Source organism: Pteropus vampyrus, unplaced genomic scaffold, assembly GCF_000151845.1.
Source record: "Pteropus vampyrus isolate Shadow unplaced genomic scaffold, Pvam_2.0 Scaffold215, whole genome shotgun sequence".
NCBI lineage: Eukaryota > Metazoa > Chordata > Mammalia > Chiroptera > Pteropodidae > Pteropus > Pteropus vampyrus.
Window position 1 is genome coordinate 25,592 of NW_011888996.1, and position 24,002 is coordinate 49,593.

At 35.7% G+C, this 24,002-nt stretch overlaps 1 protein-coding gene and 1 long non-coding RNA gene across 11 annotated transcripts in view; one reads left to right on the forward strand and one right to left on the reverse strand.

The window, feature by feature from the left end:
* Positions 1-7,225, reverse strand: LOC111747216. 2 transcript variants are annotated; one of them, XR_002783441.1, is made up of 3 exons: positions 7,000-7,225; positions 3,209-3,381; positions 1-998 (listed from the first exon to the last, which is right to left on the reverse strand). It is a non-coding gene; the product is annotated as an uncharacterized LOC111747216 (long non-coding RNA). The 2 variants fall into 2 exon arrangements; XR_002783440.1 differs by having other exon boundaries at positions 1-1,002; positions 7,000-7,222.
* The window catches only part of NDUFAF6 (NADH:ubiquinone oxidoreductase complex assembly factor 6), a 26,278-nt gene continuing 9,493 nt past the window's right edge, over positions 7,218-24,002 (forward strand). Inside the window, exons 1-5 of one of the 9 annotated variants that reach the window (XM_023538231.1) lie at positions 7,238-7,472; positions 12,823-12,922; positions 16,988-17,110; positions 17,845-17,974; positions 21,059-21,115. In XM_023538231.1, coding sequence (XP_023393999.1) covers positions 17,055-17,110; positions 17,845-17,974; positions 21,059-21,115 — 243 coding nt within the window. In that variant the 5' untranslated portion in view covers positions 7,238-7,472; positions 12,823-12,922; positions 16,988-17,054. Of the gene's footprint in view, positions 7,473-11,435; positions 11,509-12,822; positions 12,927-16,987; positions 17,111-17,844; positions 17,975-21,058; positions 21,116-24,002 lie in introns of those variants that run through there. The other 8 variants (XM_023538233.1, XM_023538232.1, XM_023538230.1 and 5 more) reach the window with 8 other exon arrangements.

The window sequence follows — 24,002 nt, forward strand, 5'->3', positions numbered from 1 at the left end:
TATACTTGAAACTAATATTTAAAAGTCAAAGCAAAAACAAACTGAGAAAGAAGGACAAAGGGCTAATCTCCCTCATGTTTATAAGAGTCCCTAGAAATCAATATGGAAGATCTACAACCTACAAAAAAGTGGGCAAAGCTAATAAAAAGATAGTTTATAGGAAAGGATATAAGATGCTCATTTTCACTCTGAATAAGAGAAATGCAAATCTGGAATACTAATTTTACTTTTCCAATTGGCAACAATCCCAAAATTTGGTAACATCCTTTTGGCAAGACTGCAAAGAACTGGGTTCTCTCATAATAGCTAGGAGGAGTACAAAATGCCACGAACTCTATGAAGGGAACTTAGCAGCATCTATCAAAATTATAACTTTATATATCCTTTGAACCAGAAATTCTACTTCTGGGAATTTATTTATGCAGTTGCACACAGAAATGATGTTCAAGCTGATAATTTAAGTACACTGTCATAGCAAATGATAGAAAAAAACCAAATGTCTACTAATATAAGACTGGTATATTAAGCAATATAGCACCATAAAAAAAAAAATAGTGAAACTCACTATGAACTTATATGGGGATATCTGTAAGAGAAATTATCAGGAAAGAAAACCAAAGTGCACAATAATGTGAACAATATCTTTTATGTAATAAGAGAGACCAGACTCTATATTCATATTGCATAAGTATGCATAAATAAAGGATACTGTATTAGTTATTTATAGCCATATAACAAATTACCTAACTCTTAATGGATTATAACAACCAATACTTATCTCATATGGCTTTTGAGGGTCGGGAATCTGGAATTGGCTTTGCTGGATGGCTCTGGCTGGGGGACCCTCATGAAGTTGCAGTGCAGTTGTCAGCAGGGGCTGAAGTCATCTGAAAGGGCTAGAACATCCACTTCTAAGCTCACTCACATGACTGTTGGCAGGAGGTTTCAGTTTCTTGCTGGATGGGCCTCTCCACAGGGCTGCTCATGTAACATGGCAGCTGGCTTTCCCACAGAGCAAGTGATAGAAAGGGTGAGAGACAGACAGAAAGACATAGATCGGCAGATATGGATGGATAGAGGTAGATATCCCAAGATGGCAGGTACGGACCTTTTATAACCTCATCTCAGAGGTGGAATAATATCACTTATGCTGGATTCTACTTGTTAGAAGTGAATCCAGTTCACATTAATGGGGAGGGGAATTAAGATCAATCTCTTGAAGGAGGGAGTATCACAGAATTTGTGGACATAATTTTAAAACCACCACAGATACATACTAATGATAGTGATTACCTATGGTTTGTGGGGGAGTGAAGGGATGAGGAATGGGGAAGATAAAAATTTTCACTTGTGTCTTTAATTGTGGTAAAATATACATAAAATTTACCTTAACTATTTCTAAGTATATAGTTCTGTATAGATGTAGATGTGAACAAAACCAACTCCATATCTGTGTCCCGGTTTCATTTCATTTTTAAGTTTCACGCTGTGACCTCTGACCAATTTCAGTGTCCTTAGCAAGTATATCAAAGCCTTCTAGTTGATGATTATCTGTGTTCCTTAAAATGCAGCCATAAATATTTTTGTTAGTAATGGTGACCGAGATAAATATAAAACTGGTGATAGTATTGATATAAACAATCGCCTATCACAGACTACCAGGAGATATGGCCCCTGGTGCCACTGCATTCTTTGTCCCTTTGGCTTGTCAATCATTAGTACCTGAGTTATACTATATAAAAAAGTACAGTAACAGGGGTCTGTAACAGAGAATAACCTGTGCAGAATTCCGAGTCATCCATTCCACTCTGACTCAATCTTGTAAATAAATCACCCTATAACAAATTCTGTTATAGTCTATGGGGTTGTCTGTACCATTCTTTGGACTAAAGATACCTTTTGGTTATGGTGGCCATTACACCTTTGCCCCACCATCAGATAAGTTCTGTGGCATTAAGTACATTTGCATTGTTGTTCAACCATCACCACCTTTCATCTCCTGAATTCTTATCATTTTGCAAAACTGAAGCCCTACCCATTTAAACAGTAACTCCCTACTCTTCCCTCCTTCCAGACTCTGGCAACCATCATTCTACTTTCTACCCCTATGAATTGATTATGTCAGGTCTACCTTATATAAGAAGAATCATATACTATGTGTCCTTTTGTGACTGGCTTATTTCATTTGACGTAATGTCCTTAAGGTTCATCCATGTAGCATGTGTCAGAATTTCCTTACTTTTTAAGGCTGAATAACATTCGATTGTGTGTATACACCAAATAGTTTAATCATTCATCAGTCAGCGAACATGTGGGCTGCTTCCATTCTTTGGCTATTGTGAATAATGCTGCTATGAACATTGGTGGACAAATATCTCTTAAGAGTCCTCACTTGTATGTTTTTATATTTGAAACTGTTTGCACTAAGGAAATTACATTAGGCTGCACAACAAACCACCCCAAAAGTTGATGACTTATAACAACAATTTATTATTTCTCCTGGTTCTATGGTGGGCTGGGCAGGTCTTCTGCTTATTTACCTGGCCTCAGTCACATAGTGGCATTCTGCTGAGAGATCTGGTGGGCCCAAAGGTCCAAGATGGCTTCATTCACAGGTCTGGCAGTTGGCCCTGGCTCTTGCCTGGTTCTCCTCCATGTTCTCTCTTATCCTTTAGTAGGTCAGACCTATTTCCTTACATAGCAGACTCAGAGAAGTGTTGAAGAGGGGTAAGGAGAAGCTGCAAGATTTCTGAGGTGTAAGCTCTGGCACTTAACACCATGTCATCTCTCTTATCTTCTTTTGGTCAAAGGAAACATCGAAGATGGCTTAGATTCAAGGGGTGGGAAATGGATTCTACCTCTTGGTGAGAGTAGCTACAAAAATTGGTGGCCATATTTAATCTACTACGAAATCTATTAAAAAATATCAAATAAAAATAGTTACAAATAAATATTAATGATAAGGAAAAAATCATGTTATAATATTTTAAAAAGCAGAGAGCAAAACTGTAAATGAATTATGATTTCTATCTGTACCACTGTTATCTCCTGGCTCCCCTACCTCTCTGATTACTTTGTTTTCAGTCTTTTTTCCTGTCTCCACTAGAGATAATGGCTCAACTCAAAATGGCTTAAATAGTAAGGAATATGGATAATTTCACATCACAAAAAATTCTGAGGAAGAGCAGCTCCAATGGTATCTACTCACTAATGTCATCAGGGACTGAAAGCCACGTCAGCATTTCTGCTTGGTCCTCAGGCTAGTCTTCCTCATGGCTGCAAGATGGCTGCTTCAGTTACAGGCATCACATTCAGAAATGACAACATCCAGAAGAAGAGGTATTCATCTTTCTTGTGTCTCTGTGTCCCTCTCATCTCTTTCTTTTGAAAAAAAAATTTAAACAGGAAAATTTATACAGAAAAGTTGAGAGTGCTGCAATGACTAATCATATACTCTCTACCTAGATTCAACAATTGATAACATTTTGCCGCATGCCACAATTGACTAATCTCTCTCCTTTACTCTGTGTTATATATATCCCACACATAAAACATATGTCATGTTTTATTTCCTGTATCATTTGAAAGTAAGTCGTAGACATCATGACAATTTACCCCTACACAATTCAGCTTTTATTTCCTAAGAATAAAGATGTCTCCTGTAGAACCATATCATCACAATAAAATTAACAGAATTTCTTAACATCATTTAATACAGCCCAAGTTCAAATTTCCTCAGTTGTTCCTAAAATGTGTATTATAGCTTATTTTTTTCAAAGCAGAATCCAATCAAGTTTCATACATTGCATTTGGTTTTATATTTCTTTAGTATCTTTTAATTATGTACATTCCCTGAATTCGTTTTCTTATGACATTGAGTTTTTCTTTGGAATTATTCTGATATGTTTCCTCATGGTGTCATTTATCTTGTTCTTCTTATCTTTGTATTTCTTGCAAACTTCAAAAATAGATTTAGAAGCTTAACTAGATTTATGTTGAACTTTTTTGGCAATACTATTTCAGAAGCGGTATATTGTACATTGTGTCTCCTTTTATTAGCAAGGGAACTTTCTTAGAAGCCCCCACAGTGGACTTTTCCACCAGTGTCATTGGCCAGAGCAGGGAAATACACATTGTCCTGGACCAATCACTGGTGATGGTTTTTGTTTGTGTCTTTATTACTAAAGAATAATTTAGTAATTTTTGAGCACATGGAGCATGTATATTTGTTCACAATGAAATAAGTAACTGGTAAAAGTGTGGGCACAGAGTAGACTCTCAATACATGTTTTAAAATAAATGAAATAATAATAAATGTTTCTGATCATGTTAGGCTATTACTGTACAGACAATATGTAAAAACAAGCAAGAAGCCTATGCATAGGAAAAGGGTTGTAAGAAAATACCAAAACATGAACAGAAACTGTTTGAATTATAGGTTTTAGCATGATTTTTTCCCTACATTTGTCTATATTTTCCATATTTCCTTCAATGAGGTTATATATATATATAAATGGAAAAATACATATGGTGAATACATTAGTGAAAAACACGTAACAAAACAAAATAGACCAAGGGGAATTTGATCTCTGAGGGCCTCGGAGAAGGAGGTATGTGGAGTATCTTGTCCAGGTAGGAGGTTTAACTAGCTGTAGTCTGGTGTAGACCCTCTCATGCTCTTTAGATAATCAAAGTGTCATATAAAAGCCAACAGGCCAGGCTGACTCTTAACATAAGGAATGAAACTCACTTAACAGAGGCCATGGAAAGAAATAAGGTGGAGCAATAGGAACAATAAGGCATGATTTAAAATGCAGCAATGAACCACAGGATAACCTTTATTGGGTTAAAACTTGGAAAGAAATATATTTTATATACAATTACACAGTTATAATCACCATGGAGTTATGTATCGAAAAAGGACATTGTAAGCAAATGTCACAGCTAAAAGCCAAGATAACAAATTGTGCCTCTGTGGTCATTTACTTGTTAACGTTAATATTTTGGTTAAGGATTGAGCTTCTATCTTGCTTATAACCTTGATTGAATAAAGGTTTATGCATATTCAAATATATTTGCTTTCATACCAAGAAATTAGAATAAGGAAATATTTTAATGTACTCGTAATTCTAAAAAAATTAATTTCAAGATTAGCAAATAACATGTTCAATAAACGTTAGTTGGTGACAGTGTGTTATCTATAGCCTAATATTGAAAGTTTTTCCTTTGTTACCATTAATTGGAATTCTGCCTTCAGATTTATATATATATAGGCTCATAACCACCTTTAATATGCATTTGCAATTACTAGAAATGGCTGTATTTTTCAATATAGATTGACTGGCCTGAGACAAGGAGACAAACACTTCCATCAGAAAGACGTGAAACTGGATACTGGAAATAAAATGGAAGAGAAGTTAATGATAGCTAATGGTAGCTGTTAAAAAAACAATTTTTAATAAAACTGTATAATCATGACTTTTATATACATATAAAATGAACATGTGTCAAAAATTTCATTTAATTCATTAATGAGGGAACCGGTAAGATGTTGCAACCAATTCAAAGATATTCAAAATAGTAGATATATATAGGCAGTCGGGAATATTTAAGTAAATCTGCTTAATAGGTACGAAAACTGGGAAAACTGGTCAATATCCACAGAACTATAATCAACTGCATCTCCTAAGGACATAATTTGCATATCTACCAATAATAATTTGTATTACTGCCAACATTCTGCAAATTACAGAATTTTAAAGTAGCTCAAAGACAACGAAAGGCACAAACACCTCATAGCATCAGATAAACTGGACAGTGTCTAGCTTTCCATTGTGACACCCAGCAATTGTTTTGGTCCATTTAAACAGTCTTTCTTAGTGTTTTCTTTACATAGTTGACTTGTATTGAATGCTATTTATGCACCAGGCACTACTCTGGGTGCCTTAAATGTATTAACTCATTTAATTCCCACAAGAACCTTATGAAGTATGTCCTGTTATTATTTTCATGTCATAAGGGACAAGGAAAGGTAAGTCTGTCACCAAAGGTCACAGAGATAGTAGGAGGTGGAGCCAGGATCTGAATGCAGTAGTTTTGCTCCAGCTATGCTGCCATGGATGTCACTATGTGAAGGAAAAGAAATGATAGGACCTGACCAGTTAGAATTCATTAGATATAAAAGAAGAAAGAGGTAAGGATGACTCCAAGGGTGTTTCCCCTGGTTGTGAGAAGGTGGACACTGTCCAGATTATAAATAAAGGGATTAAGAAGAGGAATTAGTTTGATTTCATTTTTAGACATGTGGACTTTGAAGTAATGGCAAGATGACCAGATGGGAAAGACCATCTGGGCAGGAGATCAGATTTGGAGATGAAAGTGAGTGATTTTTTTTTTTAATGGAGCAGGTTTAAACTGGTATAAAAACACAAGTGCAGTCTGTCAGAGTTAAATGACAGAAGCCAGAGGGAAAAATAGAACATTATGCAGAAAGGCTGAGGTCCTGCCATAGGCTGAAGAGAAGCAGTTTCAGGGAGTAAAACCAAAGCAGTGTAAATTGGCTAGAGTTCTTAAATCCAGACAAGAGAATACTACACTACCTTTGGGTTTAAGGAGAAACATTAAGCTGGAACCACAAATGCAAATAGCCAGAGTTGAGGTTGAAAGGTAAACAGACGCTATATTATGGAGGGGCTTTCTCCAACACTTGTAAAGATTGTCAAACAGGGAAGTGTCACGATCACATGAACTTTTAAGAAAGAAACAGTCAGCCTGCAGCTTGAACAGTCTGGGCAATCTGGAAGAAGGAGGTGTCACTGGGATCCAGAGGTAGGCAGCTGCGGGCTTACACCAGGTCAGGTTATTACGACTAAATCCAACTCTAATATTTGAGGGGCCTGAGGCTAAGAGTACTAAAAGAGGCTCACATACCACATGAATAAATATTTAAAAGTTATAAATAAAGCTAGTAAACTGTCAAAATATTCTCTAGCCTCCTACCTGGCTAAATATATCCTCAGAAGGACCTGAAAGGGAGGGGAAGAGGCGGGCAGGATCGGCGGATTTAGGTGATGCCTTCCTGAAACCAAGACAGAAAAACGCGACGGTGTCCCAGATGCAGAAGACCACAGCGACACCTGGCTCTCTTCTGAACTGCGTCTAGAGACTGTCTTCCCGCCGCTGAGAAGAGTGCGTGTGGATCGGCCGGGGGTGTGGCGTGGCCGCGCGCCTACGGCGCAGGGTCGAAGGGCACGCGACGTCTGTGTAATGGCTGCCTCCACGCTGGGCTCGGCGTGGGGCCCTCTACGGCTTGGCGTAACCAGCCTGTGCTGTCGCCGACCCCCCCGAGGCCTATGGGCGCGCGTGCGGCGGCTCCCGGGGTTCCCGGGGCCCGCGGGGTCCGGGCGGAGCGTGGCTGCAGCCAGCGGACCAGGCGCCTCGGGCACTGACCAGTACTGCATGGAATTGCTGCGGTGAGCGAGCCCGGCCTGCCTCCGCGAAAGATCGAGGAGCAGCCGGAAGGGGCCCGGGTGTACGCTGCGGGATTCGGAGCCTCCGAGGCGAGCGGACTGGCTCCTTTCTCGTAGCCCTTACCGTGTGCGCTCGGGTTGGCTGTAGGTGAAAGTGTGGGGACTAAGGCGACCTTCACACGGGTGACAAAATTGTGGCAAAATGCTTTCGTCTATCACCTTGCCTAAACCTTAATTTTTACCTGTTTGAACATGTTGCAGAACTTTTTAAGTTGGAAAGACGACTAGTAATTAATTTTAATCACAACAGTATCTAACAGTTCTTCCTGTGTATCAGACACTGTGCAAAGTAGCTTACAAGTCCAATTGACCCTTGAACAACCCCCTTCAAAAATTCCAGTATAACTTTTGACTCCCCTAAAACTTTACTAATAGCCTACTGTTGACGGGAAGCTTTACTGATAACATAAACAATTAACATTTTGTATGTTTCATGTTAGGTAGTATATTCTTACTCAAAAGTAAATCAGAGAAAAGAATGTTAAGAAAATCATAAGAAAAAGAAAATGATAAGGAAGAGGAAAAAACACAGTATATTGAAAAAAGTCCGCATGTAAGTGGACCCACACAGTTCAAACTCTTGCAGTTGAAGGGTCAGCTGTAATTTGCTTTATTACAAATTGTGGCAGACAAATGTAGACATACTGCTTAAGGCTATGATTATTAAAGCGTTTAGAACGATGCCTGGCACAAAGCAAGGGCAAAGTTAGTGTAAGCCACTATTATCTAATTTAATGGACTGGGTTACGGAGGTTTAGAGCTCAGGACCCCAAGCGAGTGGCCTGTTAGGGACTGGGCCACATAGAAGGAGGTGAGCAGCAGGCAAGCGAGAAGCTTCATCCGTATTTGCACCCCAGCATTAGCATCACGGCTTCAGCACCACTTCAGATCATCCAGCATTAGATTCTCATAGGAGCACTGGTTCCCAGTGCCAAAAACGTTGGGACCGCTGGTTTAGAAAAATTAGGGACTTTACCTGAGGTTCATCAGAATAGCATTGTAAAGTCAGGGGTCTGAGGACAGTTTTGTTCACCGTGGTAACATTAGAAATCCTGGCACATGGGAATTACAGTTAATCATTCGTGGAGTGGAGTTGGTTGACTCAGGGCCCCTGACACATCTAGGCGGGGGCCTGTCTTGGAATCCAGGCATGACTGCAGAGACCAGTGGCTTAGCCTACCACTGCCCTTTTGCTGTACTTGATTCAGAACATTGATAAAAATGCTCAAAGTACCTGGTCTCAGGGACTCTTGAGGTGTTAGAATAATTAAACTACCTTGGGTTTGATTGGACTAGTAAATCTGATTTTTAAAAATTCCTTTTAGCAGAATGTAGCATAACAACAAAATTCCCACATGTTTTGTTTTTAATCACTTTTTTGCAATAGTGTTTCTCCCTCACCTTATTTGTAGATTACTTATGGGGAAACAAGATAGCAGTAGTGGAAATCAGTGTATTAAGAATTTTAAAAGCCAAAACTGTGAAAAGATTTTTATATATTTTGAAGGTGTCATTTTGTTTTGTTAAATTTGTTACCACAATGTATACCACTCATATCCACTTGTCCAGTGAAATTTTTCTTTAATACGGTAGGGTCCTAACTTATCCAGAGGTGAATAATCAATCACTCTTACTCATTTCTTATGTATTCTTTCAGTAATAGTTGATGGATATCACATGACAGCTTTTCTCAAATATATATTTACAAATGGCCAGATACTTATCTGTTCATGGTTGTATTTGAGTGGAATGGAGGCTGTTGACTCTAGTGATTTATTAAAAAGCTAGGATTTTGCAGGCAGACCTGATCTGAATTTATTGATCCTAGCTCTGTTGCTTGACAAAGTTACTTACTTTTAAGATTCATCTTTTTCCTCTTTTGTATATTTCTACTCCTTCCTTAATCATAAGGATTAAATGTGATGTCTATAAAAGTGCTGGCATGTAACAAATTCTCAATAAATAGTTTTTAAATAAAAACAAAATGAAACTTGAAAGTAAGATTAGAACTTCTAGTTTATATGGTCCATTAGTCTTTGCAAGATTTGGCCTCTTAAATTATATGTGCAGGTTGTTCTGGACATGTGTCTTATGCAAAGCCTCCAAATATCAGAAAAGATACCAGGCCATAACTTCAGGTTAGCCAATGGGGCTCTCTTAGGAATCTAGATTTCTAGGAAAATCTCAAATCTAGTTTACATAGGCTTCTTGGGGTTCGGTAGCTCATTTGAACTGCTTTCTCAGGCTTTGAGATTAGAACTATAAAGAGAAGGTGCTAGCGATGGTGTCTGAAAGTATACTTGTTCTCCATTCTACAGCCTCACTGGGGAGCCAGTTCTTCCTTCCTTTGTGCTTCCATGGCACAGGTTCATGGAATTAGCACAGCAGTCCTATTACCAGATATGCTTGTTTGTTTCTCCCTACTAGACTGAAGTCTTTACCTATCTTCAGTGTCTAGCACACTGCCTAGCACTTAGTAGGCATTGAATAAATGTTAGAACGAAGAAATGAATGAAAGGTTACTGGCCTTGTTTGCTGTACAAAGCCATCATAGTACGGCATTTTCACTATATGGAACAGTTCTTAGGTAACTTAGACCTTAGTTTGCCACTTAGGATATCCTCGTGTACCAATAATCAATATTTATAACAATGATCCTGAGTGATGAAGTGGTTAAATAATTAGTACATCCTATTTTTAATGTAAGGAAATGGGTAATATTGTTTAGAAAAATTTCCAACCAAAAATTTAAATAATTGTTAAGAGGGCAAACCCTTATCTAGCTGTATAGCATATTTTATTTCCAAAAGGTTGTTAATAGTTCTATTACATCTTAATTTCGTTTTTCATTTCCCTGTAAGAAACTTGAAATACTTTACATATTGGTTATTTTTAGAAGATATGAAACAGGTAGGTTATCATGCCTCATTTGTAAATTAGGAAATAGACATGGCTGGTATCATTTCTGTCAGAACTAGATGAATGATGGAAATTAAGTGTTTTCCCACTGTTTCATATTAACTTCCGAGTGTTTTAAACACTTTTGAAGTTCAGAGACTTTATAGTAAACTTAAAATGCTTATATTTATATATATTTAAAAATATAAGTTATAGAGCTGTTTTACCCCCACTGTTCATTTTGTAGCTGAAACCACTTATGGTGAGATTTTTTTTTTTTTTAGTAGAGCTGTCTTGTGATAGCGGAATTACTATCCATCATCTCTTACTTTTATGTGGAAGTTAAGGAAAATCGTAAAGGAGGTGGCTAGAAGACATCTAAGTTCTCTGTTAGGCACATGACAAAATTTGAATTAATTGAAAAGTGAGAGTAGTCTGAATTTCAGTGGCTGAAGTCCATGGAATGAGGCTTTTTATTTTGAAGTAATTTCAAATTTACATAAATATTACAGAAATAGTACATAGAGCTTCAGTATACTCTTCACTCAAATTCCCTTAATGTTAACATTCTGAACCATTTGAGAATAAGATGTAGACATGATGCCCATTACCCTCTTTATGTTTTACTGTGTATTTAGTACACAAGGATTCTCTCTTATACAGCTATAGTAGAGCCATCAAAATCAGGATGTTAAAATTGTTCCAACATTACCATCTAATCTACAGACCCCTTTTGAATTTCATATATCTAGGATCATATTCTACACTTAGTAGTCATATTCTAGATCATAGTAGAATATGATCTACTATGATGAATATGAATATACCTAGGATCATATTCTAACACTTAGTTAACATATTTTTTTAATCTTCTCCAGTCTGGAACAGTTTCTCAGTCTTTCATGAACTTGACATTTTTTGAAGAAACCGGCCAGTTATTTCGTAGAATCTCACAATTTGGGTTTATTTAGTGTTTCCTCATGATTTACATATTTTTGGCAGGTATATTACAGAAGTGATGCTGTGCTTTTCTCAGTATCCTATCAGGAAGCACAAGACATTAATTTATCCTATTACTATGGTATGAAATTTTTATTACTTGGTCGAGAATGTGTATTTCAGGTTTCTTCCCTGTAAATTTAATTAATAAGAATGTTAATTCATAGGTAATACATATTTTCTGAGGAGATACATCAGTACTGTGTAAATATCCCGTTTCTCTCAAACTTTTACCTGTTTAACATTTTTAGACATTTATTGATTTTTGTTTGAATCAGTTATTATTTTGATAGTTATCAAATGAGGATAACTGCCTTTTCGCTTGTTTGTAAGGATTTATTGTGATGATGTCTATAAAAGTGCTGGCATGTTACAAATTCTCAAAAATATTTTTTAAATAAAAACAATGAAACTTGAAAGAAAGATTGTCTAGCTTATATTGTCTATTAATCTTTGCAAGAGTTGGCCTCTGAAATTATTTTTGTGGGTTGTTTTGGACATGTGTCTTCAAAAAATGTCTTCCGGATTTATCAGTCGGCATTGTACTGTTTGTCAAGTTTTTCCTCCTCTTCTTATTTATTTATTCATTAATTTATATTTATACAGACTCATCAGTCTGTTATTATCATTACTTTTTGATGCTCAAATTGTCCTAGACTTGGCCAAAGAGAACTTTGTCAAGTCAATTCCTTTGTCCTTTTGACAAGTCCCTCCATTCTTCGAACATTTCTTTTCTCTCTGTTCAAGAAGATGTTTCAGGCTTCTCTTATATTTTTCCCTCCCTAGCCCCAGAGTCAGTCATTCCTTCAAAGATCCCTAATTTATTTCAGTGGAGAATCGTATTTAGAAACCAATATCTAGGTATCAGTTGTATCCGCTGACAGTGGGGACCTGGAGGTGGGTATCATTGCTTCTAGGCTCTCTCAGCAGATGCTGCTAGGACACATAACTATAATATGGGTGAGTGCATGCGCATACACATGAGCACACCCCTCCACATCCCTATATTGTTTCCTGTCTTTATGTCTTATCTGTGTATTTATGTATTTAAAACCATGAGTTCATACCAGTACTTGCTGGAACTATTTTCTTGATTTTTACTTCTGTAGCTCATTTGGATTCTTACAAAGTGATTCTGAAACAATTAAAATTATAAGTATTATGTAAGTCAAAATAAAGTAATAGAGATTGATCATTCTTTTTAACTGGTTGGATTGTAGGCAGATACATTTTTTTGTAATTGCAGAGAAACAGCTATAGAATATAAGAAATTTCAGGCCTGTTTTGAATTGAGGCCTTTCTGTTTTCGGTTAATCCTATTCGGCATATTTTTTTGTGCAGTTTGGAAAGTGAAGAGTAACTGTCTTTTTTTTTTTTTTTTGCATATTTATTATAGGAAACGAGATTATGAAAGCTATTTATGCTCCCTGCTGCTTCCTGCACAATCCAGAAGCTCTGCTTTTGCATTGAGAGCCTTCAATGTGGAACTGGCTCAGGCTGGTATTAAAATACTTTAAAAAATTATTTGGAAAAATGGTGATATATTGTGTTTAATGCTGAACAATAAAGAAACATAGTTGTAATTTATATGTTAGATGTGTATAAGGTCTCCGCTGGTGATTTTTTTTCCCTTTTGTTTAGGCTTAATTCGATTCCAAAAATAAAACTAGCTAATGAACTTACTGTTTCTGGAAATACCATTCTGGATTTGTTTTCTTTTTTTGAGGATATGATAAAACTACGCAGTTAACATTGCACATGTGTCTGTTAATTGAATAGGTTAATCAGTATTACTGTTTATCCTCCAACATTTGCATAATTTACATGTATATAGCAGTTTTCAAACACTTTTTAAATTGAGTTTTTAGCTTTAATGTGACAAGGGAAATGGAAGCAATTACAGCAAACCCAGACCTTAGATCATACTAACTCACTTTTGTCTAAAGAATTAAAAAGGGAGGAGGGACCTGTCTTTTTCTTCCACGTGTATTGGTACAATGGAAATGGAAATGGAGGATGGAAATTAGGGATTTGAAACAGAATGTCCTTTATCTTCTCACTTTCTTAAATGGAGAGATCAGTCATGGAGAGTAAGGGAGCAGGGGAGTGTTTAGAGTCTTAAAGAGGGTGGCGTTTTGGCATGAATGTGATAGGAAGTGAACAAGGAACAAATAAAAGGATGCAACGATAGCACTGAGCTGTGATTGCAGTAAGACACTCTGAATCTGCAGAGGCTAATAGACTCTGGCTATTTTTCCTTGATGTATTTCTAGAAATCATGGGTCCATATTTTTCACCTTGTCTTTTTTCAGGTATAAAGTATACATCAGCATCTTAAGCTAGTCACAATTTAGCAGTAAAGAATCCACATTAATTACCTTCCATTATAACTTTAAAATGATTAAAATTCCATTTTTAATAAATAAACCCTTAGAGTTCCCCCTGAAATTTCTCTCATTTTGTAGGAGTGTCTTGCTGCTTTTTTGCACGCACTGTCTTGTTTGTTCATTCATTCAACAAGTGTTGTCCAAAATATGCTAGACAGTGTTTTAGGTCCTGGATTATAGCACTGAATAAAACACACAAAGTTCCTTCATTCGTGTAACCAACAAGTACTGTGTAATATGTTGGATGGAAATAAGCACTGTGAAGAAAAATTAAGGGAATAGGAAAGGCCGGGTATATATATAGCAGGGGTTCCTATTTTGTGTAGGGGGGTCAGGAAAAACCTCACTAAGAAGGTAACATTCGAGCAAAGATTCGAAGGAGGCAAGAATGAGATATGTGGGCAAAGAGTATTCTAGGCAGGAGGAATAGGAAGAACAAAGGCTCTGAGGTACCCGATACCTAGAAGAAAAAGAAGGCCAGTGCGTTATAGCAGAAGGACAGGGAGCATTGAAGGAGATTGAGTTAGAGGTACCTGGACCAGAAAGGCGAGGTCTTGGAGACCAGTACAGTCACTTCAACTTTTACTTTGAGCAGAGAAGGACATCATATTTTGGTCGTATTTTAAAAGGATTACTCTTGATTCTATGTGGAGAATAGACAAAAGCCACTGGAATCTGAACACTAAACATTGCTAAAACACCCACTCAGCACTAAGACCATTAAAAACAAACTTTTGTTTGGAAATAATTTCACACACAAAAAAGTGATAATAGTATAAAAAATACTCATATATACTTTCGTTAACATTTTGCCCCATTTTGCCCCTATAAACTTGAGTGCGTATTTTATAAGAATAATATTCTATTACATAACCACAGTACAGTTATCAATTTGAGTATATTTGATATTGATATAATACTTTTATTTAGACTGCCATCTGGTTTCCGGTTTTGTTAAATCACATGATAATGTCTTTTATGGCATTTGGTCCCTTCTGGTACAGTATCCAATCTGGGATCAGGTATTGCATTTAGTTTTCATGTCTCTTTAGCCTCTTTTAGTCTGGAACATTTCCATAGCATTTGTCTTTTATGATATTGAAATTTGAAAAACAATACTGTTCCTTTTAAAAAATAGAATGTTTCTCATTTGGAGTTTGTTTTATTTTTTGTTATGATTATGTTGTGCATTCCTAGCCTAATACTTACAACCTAAGTGGCGTGTGCCCTTTTCAGGGAATCACAGGAGGCAGGAAATGTCCATCTATCTTTTATTGGTGATACTAATTTTGGTCACCAGTCAAGTTTTTAATATTTTTTCCCTTGGTAAATATGAGGAGACATTTTAAGACCATAGTCCTCATCAAAATTTACCTCCTAAATGGCAAACAGTTGCATGAAAAGGTGCTCAACTTCACTAACATCAGAGAAATGCAAACCACAATGATATATCACCTCACTTCTGTTAGAATGGCTGTTATCAAAAAGACATGATATAACAAGTGTTGGCGAGGAAGTAGAGAAAAGGAAACCCTTGTGCACTGTTGGAGATGTAAATTGGTGTAGTCACTGGAAAACAGTATGGAAAACTTTCCTCAAAAAATTAAAAATAGAAATACCATGTGATCCATCAATTTCACTTTTGGGTATTTATCCAAAGGAAATGAAAACAGTAACTTGAAAATGTATATGAACACCCTGTTCATTGCAGCGTTATTTATAATAAATACCTTGGCTATTTATTCCATAGCCAAGACATGGAAACAATCTGTATCCATTGATGGATGAATGGATAAAGAAAATGTAATACACACACACACACACACACACACACACACAGAGGAATATGATTCAACCATAAAAAAGGAAATCTTACCATTTACAACAACATGGATGACCTTGTGGACATTATACTAAGTGAAATAAGAGACAAAAACTAATACATACGATTTCATTAATAAATGAAATTTAAAAAACAACCCCCCCCCCAAACTCATAGATACAGAGACTAGATTGGTGGTTGCCAGAAGTGGGGGTGGGGAGGTGGGTGAAATAGATAAAGGTGGTCAAAAGTACAAACTTTCAGTTATAAATATGTCCTGGGGATGTAATTCACAGTATGGTGAATATAGTTAATAATACTGTTTTGTATATTTGACAGTGGCTGACAGAGTAGATCTTAAAAATTCTATTCACAAGAATAAGCTGTGGTTGTGGATATTAACTAGAGTTACTGTGATCATTTTGCAATATATGCATATATCAAATTGTTATACATCTGAAACTAAGATACTGTTATATGTCAAATACATCTCAACTTAAAATAATTTACCCTTAGATTTAGCATGCACTGGTGATTCTTGCTTGAACCTAACACGGTCATTTTTAATCAGTAGTGAGTGACAGAGACTGTCTAATAATCTTTTAAAAAATTAATGAATGAATGCATTTATTTAAAATGTACATACAGTAAAATTCACTTTTTGTGGTGTACAGTTCTATAGGTTTTGAAAATTGCATAGTGTCATGTATTCACCACCACATTCATGATACAGAACAATTCCAGTAACCCCAAAAATTCCCTCATGTGCCCCTTTGTAGTTACTCCCACTCCTCACCCATAATCTTTTGCATATCCTGGTTTCAGGTTTTTTGAAGTAAGTCTCAAATTTTTCCATCTGTAAACGTTTCAGTATGCATCTCTAATAGATAATTTACTTAAAAATAACCACAATGCCATTATCATACATTGAAAATTTAACAATAGTTCCTTAATGTCATTAAACATCCAGTGTTCAGATTTCCTTGTCTCTCTCTTCAAATCAGTATTCAAATAAGGTCCACATGTTATGACCAGTAGATCTGGCTCTTAAATCTCTTCATCTAAATGTTTCCCCTCCCTCTTTTTGTTTTTTTCTTGCAATTATTTTCTGGAAGGCTCTTGTATCTTTGAATGCAGACCTTGAAACTATTTTTGCATAAGCACCAAATAATTTGCAGCTTTTACTTAGAAAACTCTTAATGGCAACAATTTAACTTAAAGGAAAAATTAAAACAAACAGGTATAGAATTAAACTTAGTTTTTGACTGACTTATGTGATTATGCAGTCAGAAATTCTGTTTTTTGAGACTGTAAATAATGCATTTATTAACATTTTTAAACACTGTTTACAGGTTAAGGACTCAGTTTCTGAGAAAACAATTGGACTGATGCGAATGCAGTTTTGGAAAAAAACTGTGGATGATATATACAGTGACAATCCACCACATCAGCCTGTGGCCATTGAACTATGGAAGGTAAAAGAAAAAAGTGCTACTTTTAATTCGTAAGAATCATATTTGAGAGTACTTTTTGATGCATACGATTTGGATAATAGCGATGGGCAGTCTATCTTGAAAATATTCGTAGGTTCGTGTAATGTTCAGATATATGTTAGTTTGGACAGAAGAATTTAAAATCACTAATAATTTGCACAGATCTTTAGTGTATTTCTTTCTTAAAGGAAAAAAGAGGAATCTGATCTCTTTATGTTATAAATTATTTTTTCTCATATTTGGTTGCAGAATTTAAACCCTACACATTTTAAAGCTATAACTGTTAAATTTTCTGTTCTGTCTGCCCAGCAGCTCCTTATTCCAGTGCTTTAATCCATACTCTGGGCTATAGAGAAACGTGTTGATCTTTTGTGAAGGGAGACATGCTTTCACTATTGTCCAGACACAAATCTAAAACTGCTGTTCTAGTTTGATATAATTATCTATTCGTTGATGACTTTTAGGTATTAGAGAATGAGCTAGAATATTGTTTGTATAGACAGATGTATGTAGTTTTATATTTAAGTAGCTAAATGGATCCCTCATTCATAAACAGCCATGCGCAGTTTAGAAATATGCTAAACTGTGAACAGAAGAAGGAAATTAGGTGCCTTTCAGTATTGATCTGTGTCCCCACTGTAATATGATGAATGCCAAAAGACAGTTTCTGTAACAAGAGCCTCTGACAGACCTGACAGTGGTACACCTCTTCTCAGGCCTGCGCACCAGCAGAGGCAGACCCCGTTTCTGGGCCCCAGATTGACTTCACAGAGCCCCAGTAAGGATGGAAAGCCAGGCCCCTCCCCTCCCCACTGGGGACTGAGAAGAAAAAGTGGATGGGAAGCTGTGAGTATTAGATTAGTTGTTAACCTCTACTCATCCCTTCAAGAACCTCAACCTAGGTGACTCAGAATGGAGAAAAATTATAATCCAGAAACTGTAATATTTTATACACAAACCTGACTTCAGTAGAGGTTTATGCTAAGACTTGCACTGAAGGTTCTGGCCTTTGTCCAGAAATATCATGGACAATTGGAGATTCCTTTAACACAAATTTATATTGCCTTGGCTTCTCTTTAAAAAACCAGAAGACATCTGAATTACAGAATGTTTACATGTGTGCCAGTTTGTCCATTTTTATAATGCTTAAATTTTGATGGTTAATGTTGGCCAGCTTTCTGAGATGACCGGTGTTGAAAACTAATAGGAATATTTAAAAGAAGCAGGTAGTGTTTCGAGCATTTGCCCTCTCTGTGTGTCCTCTATCCCTCCCCATTCTGTGAGAACATATACATATTGTACCACTCTCCAGTATAAAACTTTCCATTGGTTTTTGATAGTTTCAGGTTCTTTAGAAGATTAAATAGGGAAACAGTGACGGTGTTGTCCAGAGAGCACTTTCTTGCTGCTTTCTTTCATTGGCGCCTTTGGGGTACAAATAATTGAATATATATAATTTCTTGTACATTTCATATGGGCTTCTCCATTTCTCTGTTTATTAATTTTAGTTGCAGTTTAAATTTATGTTTATTGCCACGGTTTTTATTCTATTTGACTTCTCTTTGCAGTTTTGATACTTTATTCAGGTGGTTTTTGGCTTATAAATATTTTTTACATTGATCTCTGATTTCCTTCAGAATTAGACAGAAGAACTATATTTTGTGATCAAGGAACTGCAGCTGTTATATTTTCAGCCTTGAGTAAAGAAGACTCTGACTTTTCATTGGTTAAATATTTATTGAGTACTTTATATGCCAGGAATGGTGTTTGACAACATGGTTACAAAGCTCAAACATGCCCTGCCCCACTCAGATACGTGCAAAATAAGATACGAGCAGTACTCTGTAAAGAATGAGGAATCCCAGGCTGATTCTTGGGGTTGGGGAGAGAAGCCTGTGGAGAGTCCTGCTGTGTGATAATAGTAATGCCCAGAAGAGCACTTGGGAACCAACTCCATGCAGTCCTTTTAGCTTCTGTTAGGTTGCTGCCATGCAAAGTGGGCCCCTTTGTCACATAAATGTGTATTGGTGTGCGTGCTAGCTAGCCTTTATATTTTAATGTCAGTGACATCTTAGTGTCTAAGTTGAAGCATAGAATATTCCTAAGACTTTATGTTTCACTACTGTTACTGTTGTGAAAATATATCATACTTAATGTTAATTTGGCAAGAAAACAATGTTTTTAAAACTTGTTTGGAAATAATTTCAAACTTTCAGAAAGTTCTCAAAATTAAAAATAGTGCAAGAACATCTCTGTACCCTTTACTCAGACTTACCTATTGTTAACATTTTATCCATTTGTTAATCATTTGTATATGTTCACTCAATGTATGTATGTGTGCATGCTTGAGTTCTCTCTCCTGTCTCTGTATATGTATTTTCACATTCAGTTTTTTTTCTGAATCATTTGAGTGTAAGTTACAGACATCATGGCCCTTTATTTCTAAATACTTTACTATTTCTTAAGACTAAAGACATTCTCTTAGATAACCAAAACAGTTACTGATTTTAGTAAATTTAACTTTGATATAACACTTTTATCTAATTTTCATACTACAGTTTTGTCAGTTGACCCAATAATGGCCACTAAGTTATTTTTCCCCTCCTGTATAGGATCCAGTCTAGAGTCAAGTATTATTTGCCATGTGTCTTTAGCCTACTTTAATTTGGAATATTTTCACAGCTTTTCTCTGTCTTCTTGACATTTTTGAAGAGTATAGCCCCTCCAAGGTATCACATCTAGAGGCAAATTTTGTGCATCTATTCTTTATTGGAGTTGTTAATTTTCATCATCCAGTCAAGATGTTGCCTGTTTTTTCCCATTGTATAATTCATTATGCAATTATAATTCCCCTGGCAACTAATCAACTTTAAGACAATGCAGATATTCTACTCCTCATTAATTTCCCCTAAAACTTAGCATTCATTGATGATTCTAATTTGATTTAGTATTTACTATTATGATTGCAGAATGATAATTTTCCAATTCTAATACTCTGTCCACATTTACCAGTTGGCACTCTACTATAAGCAAGAACTCTCACTCTCCTATATTTATTTGTTTATTAATTATTGTTATGGACTCACGAATCCCTATTTTTTTCTAGTAGTTTATAATTCATAACTAAACTTAATTATTTTGATGTTCAAATAGTCCCAGGTTTGGATAGCGACCCTTTAAACTGGCTCCTGTGTCTTTAAGACATGCCCCCCCCCAATTTTTTTGAACACTTTCTATTTTCTGGCATAGTAAAATATTCTGGGATCATCTTGAATCTCCCTTGCCCCAACTCTGGAATCACTCATTTCTCTAGAGCCCTATTTTTTGGGGGGGAATGGTATTATAGACCAAGATTTGGGCACCATGTATGCTCTTTCCTACTGGAGTGTCTTTATTTGCTAAAATAACACTGTCTTCTGCAGATTATCATCTTTGGAGTTTTAGTTACTCTTTTCCTTTTTGGAGAAGTGGTTATTTTCATTAAATAGTATCTTTAATGAAAGATACTATTTTATTAAAGTTTGTAATAAGTAAGCTTAGAAGTTAGGGTGCATCACATAACAAGCTCAGTATTGAATTCTTGTTTTTGTTTTGAAAGTGGAATCGTCAAATTACTAATAGTATAAGAAGAAAAAAAAGATTAGTGGAAAAGTTTTGGATATATTATCTTTACTTGGAAATGTTTTGAAATGTTTTCTGGGGACATTTTCTTTTCCCCTGGTATTTCTTTAACACGGATGTTTATCTGGTGATGAATTATTACAAATGTTCCTTTACTTAGTTTTAAGTAAGGAACATGGGGGGGGGGGGGCATGTCTTAAAGACACAGGAGCCAGTTTAAAGGGTCGCTATCCAAACCTGGCTGTTATTTCATTCAGGTCTGCAGAAGTAATTTTTCGTACTTTCTACTTACAACACTCTTGTTTTTAGGCTGTCAAAAGACATAATCTGACTAAAAGATGGCTTATGAAAATCATCGATGAAAGAGTAAGTTGAAATTGCTAAATTCTTAACTTTTTTTTTCCTTTTTAATCCTTAAGCTAATTTTTCAGGGGGGAAATATTTTAGTATGTGTATGTGTGGAGATATTTAGAGAACTATGTGATTTTATCCATTCTCTATCACTGTATGCTACCTGCCTCAGTCCCTCCTCTCCCCCTGCACTTTGAGGCAGACAAGTAAGACGGCACCCAGGCGGAGGCATATGTGTACACATCCACACTCTACTGTTTTGGGTTTTTTTAATGGAAATTTTCATTTCAATTCTACATACAGATGTAGAGAGAATAGTGTAATTTACTTTCATGTATCTGTCACACAGCTTTAATAGTTTATAAACACATGTCCAGTTTGTTTCATTTATATTCTACCAACTCCCCTCACTAACTGCCATTGGATTGTTTTAAAGTAAACGCCAGGCATTTGATCTGCAAATATATATGTGTCTTGAAAAGATAAAAACTTAAAAAAAAATAACCACAATACAATGATCATATCTTAAAAATTTATGGGTAGTTCCTTAATATCATCAAATCTTGAGTAGTCATACACATTCCTTTATGTACACCCAGTATTTGGATCAATGTCCAAATAGTGAAAGGAATAAGGAAAGTGTGAGGGTTCTAGTGAGTGGAATTCTATACTAAATTCTTATAACTGAGTTCTAGTTCCAGCAAGCATCAAGTGTACAAATTGCTCGATGACCTGAGCTGACTTGTATAATCTTTCTGACACATTGTTGTCTCAGTGTCCTTACTGGCCTGATATTCATCATGTGCTGTTGTCATGAAAATGTAAGTTAACTTACTCTGTTTGGATATGATCTACTAATAACTGTAAGCTGTGGTATTAATATAAGCCAAAATGAGATAATGACTTCAGCATTAATAAAAATTGCTCCATTGGCCTATAGGGTTAATCAGCACTAAGAAAAATCTGTTTTTTCAGATGTCTTCTGTTTTTATGATGTAAAGAAAATTAGAGAACTCAAGATAGAGATAACTTTTCTGTTTAATGGAAAATAACATTTGGCCTTTGCCGGAAGGGATATTTAAAAATAATGGACTGGGATCAATTGCCTCCTCATTGATCTATAGATTCAGTGCAATCCCTGTGAAAATTCCAGCTGCTTTTTTTGCAGAAATTGACAAGTTGATCCTAAAATTCCTATGAGACACAGAATCACCAAGATAATCTTGAAAACAAGAATAAAGTTGGAGGACTCATATTTTTCGATTTTGAAACTTAACTACAAAGTTACAGAAATCAAACTGTGTGGAGTTGGCATAGCGTAGACATATAGACCTATAGAATAGAATTGAGAGTCCAAAAGGGTGTGAAGGTAATTCATTGAGGGAAAGAATAACCTTTTCAACAAATGTTGCTGGGACAACTAGATATCCACATGCAAAAGAATGACTTTGGACTTCTACCTCACACAACTTACAAAAACTTACTCAAAATGGATCCAAGATCTAAATGTAAGAGTTAAACTAAAACTCTGAGAAGAAAGTATAGGTGTAAATCTTAGCAACTTTAGGTTGAGCAGTGGTTTCTTAGATATGATACCAAAAGCAGAAGCAATAAGAGAAAAATAGATAATTTGACTTCATCAAAATTTAAAAATTCAAGAAAGTAAAAAGACAATCCATAGAATGGGAAAAAGTATTTGCCAGTTATATTTGATAAAGGACTAGTATCTAGAATATGTACAGAACTCTTCAAACTCAGCAGTAAAAAATGATAATCCAATTTAAAAATAGGCAAAGAATTTGAGTAAACATTTCTCCAAGGAAGATATACAAATGACCAGTAAGCACCTAAAAAGATGTTCAACATCTTTTCATTAGGGAAATGCAAATCAAAACTACAATGAGATACTGGTAACTTCATATCCTTTAGAATAGCTATAATAGAAAAGATGAATGATAACAAGTGTTTGTGAAGATGGAGAAATTGGAACATTTCATACATTACTGATGGGAATGTAAAATTGTACAGCTGCTTTGGAAAACAGTTTGGCAACTCTTTAAAAAGTTAAACAGAGTTACCATAGACACAGCAGTTTCATTCCTAGGTTTATACCCAGGAGTAATGAAAACATATGTCCACACAAATGTTTATAGCAGCATTACTTATAATAGTCCAAAAGTGAGAACAACGTATAGTCTGTCAGTGAATGAATAAACAAAATATGATATATCCATAAAATAGAGTATTTATTATTTCTTCAATTAGAAAGAGTGAAGTACTGATAGATGCTCCAACATGGATGAACCTTGATAACATGCTAATTGAAAGAAGCCAGATACAAAAAGCCACATATTGTATCATTGTATGTTTTTAAAATGTCCAAAACAGACAAATCCACGGAAACAAAGTAGATTAGCGGTTTTTCAGGAGATGGAAGTAAGGAATATGGGAAGTGACTGCTTAATGGATATAGAATTTCTTTTTGAGGTGATAAAACCATTCTGGAATTAGTGGTGATAGTTGCACAACTTTGTGAATATACTAAAAACCACTGAACTCTTTATTTTAAAGGGTAAAATTTTATAGTATGTGAATTATGTGTCAATTTTTCTTAAATGTAAAAGATCTGGACATATTTTTTTCCTGGGATCGTTGCTGGTGCCAATTTCCTCCTGACCAAAAAAAAAAAAGGAGGAAGGGGTATATTACCTTGGCAACAGTCTTTGTATTATTGTAAAAGTGACTAGATTTTACTAAGATTTATATTTTTCTGTTTCTTGGATAGAGTGTGTTCAGTTCATCAATCCTGCTGCTTTATTGAGCATGGTTTCTTTTGCGGCAGGGAAACTGGGTATAAATTGCCTTTCTTTTTCTAGGCACCTTTTCCTTTTTAAGGACATGG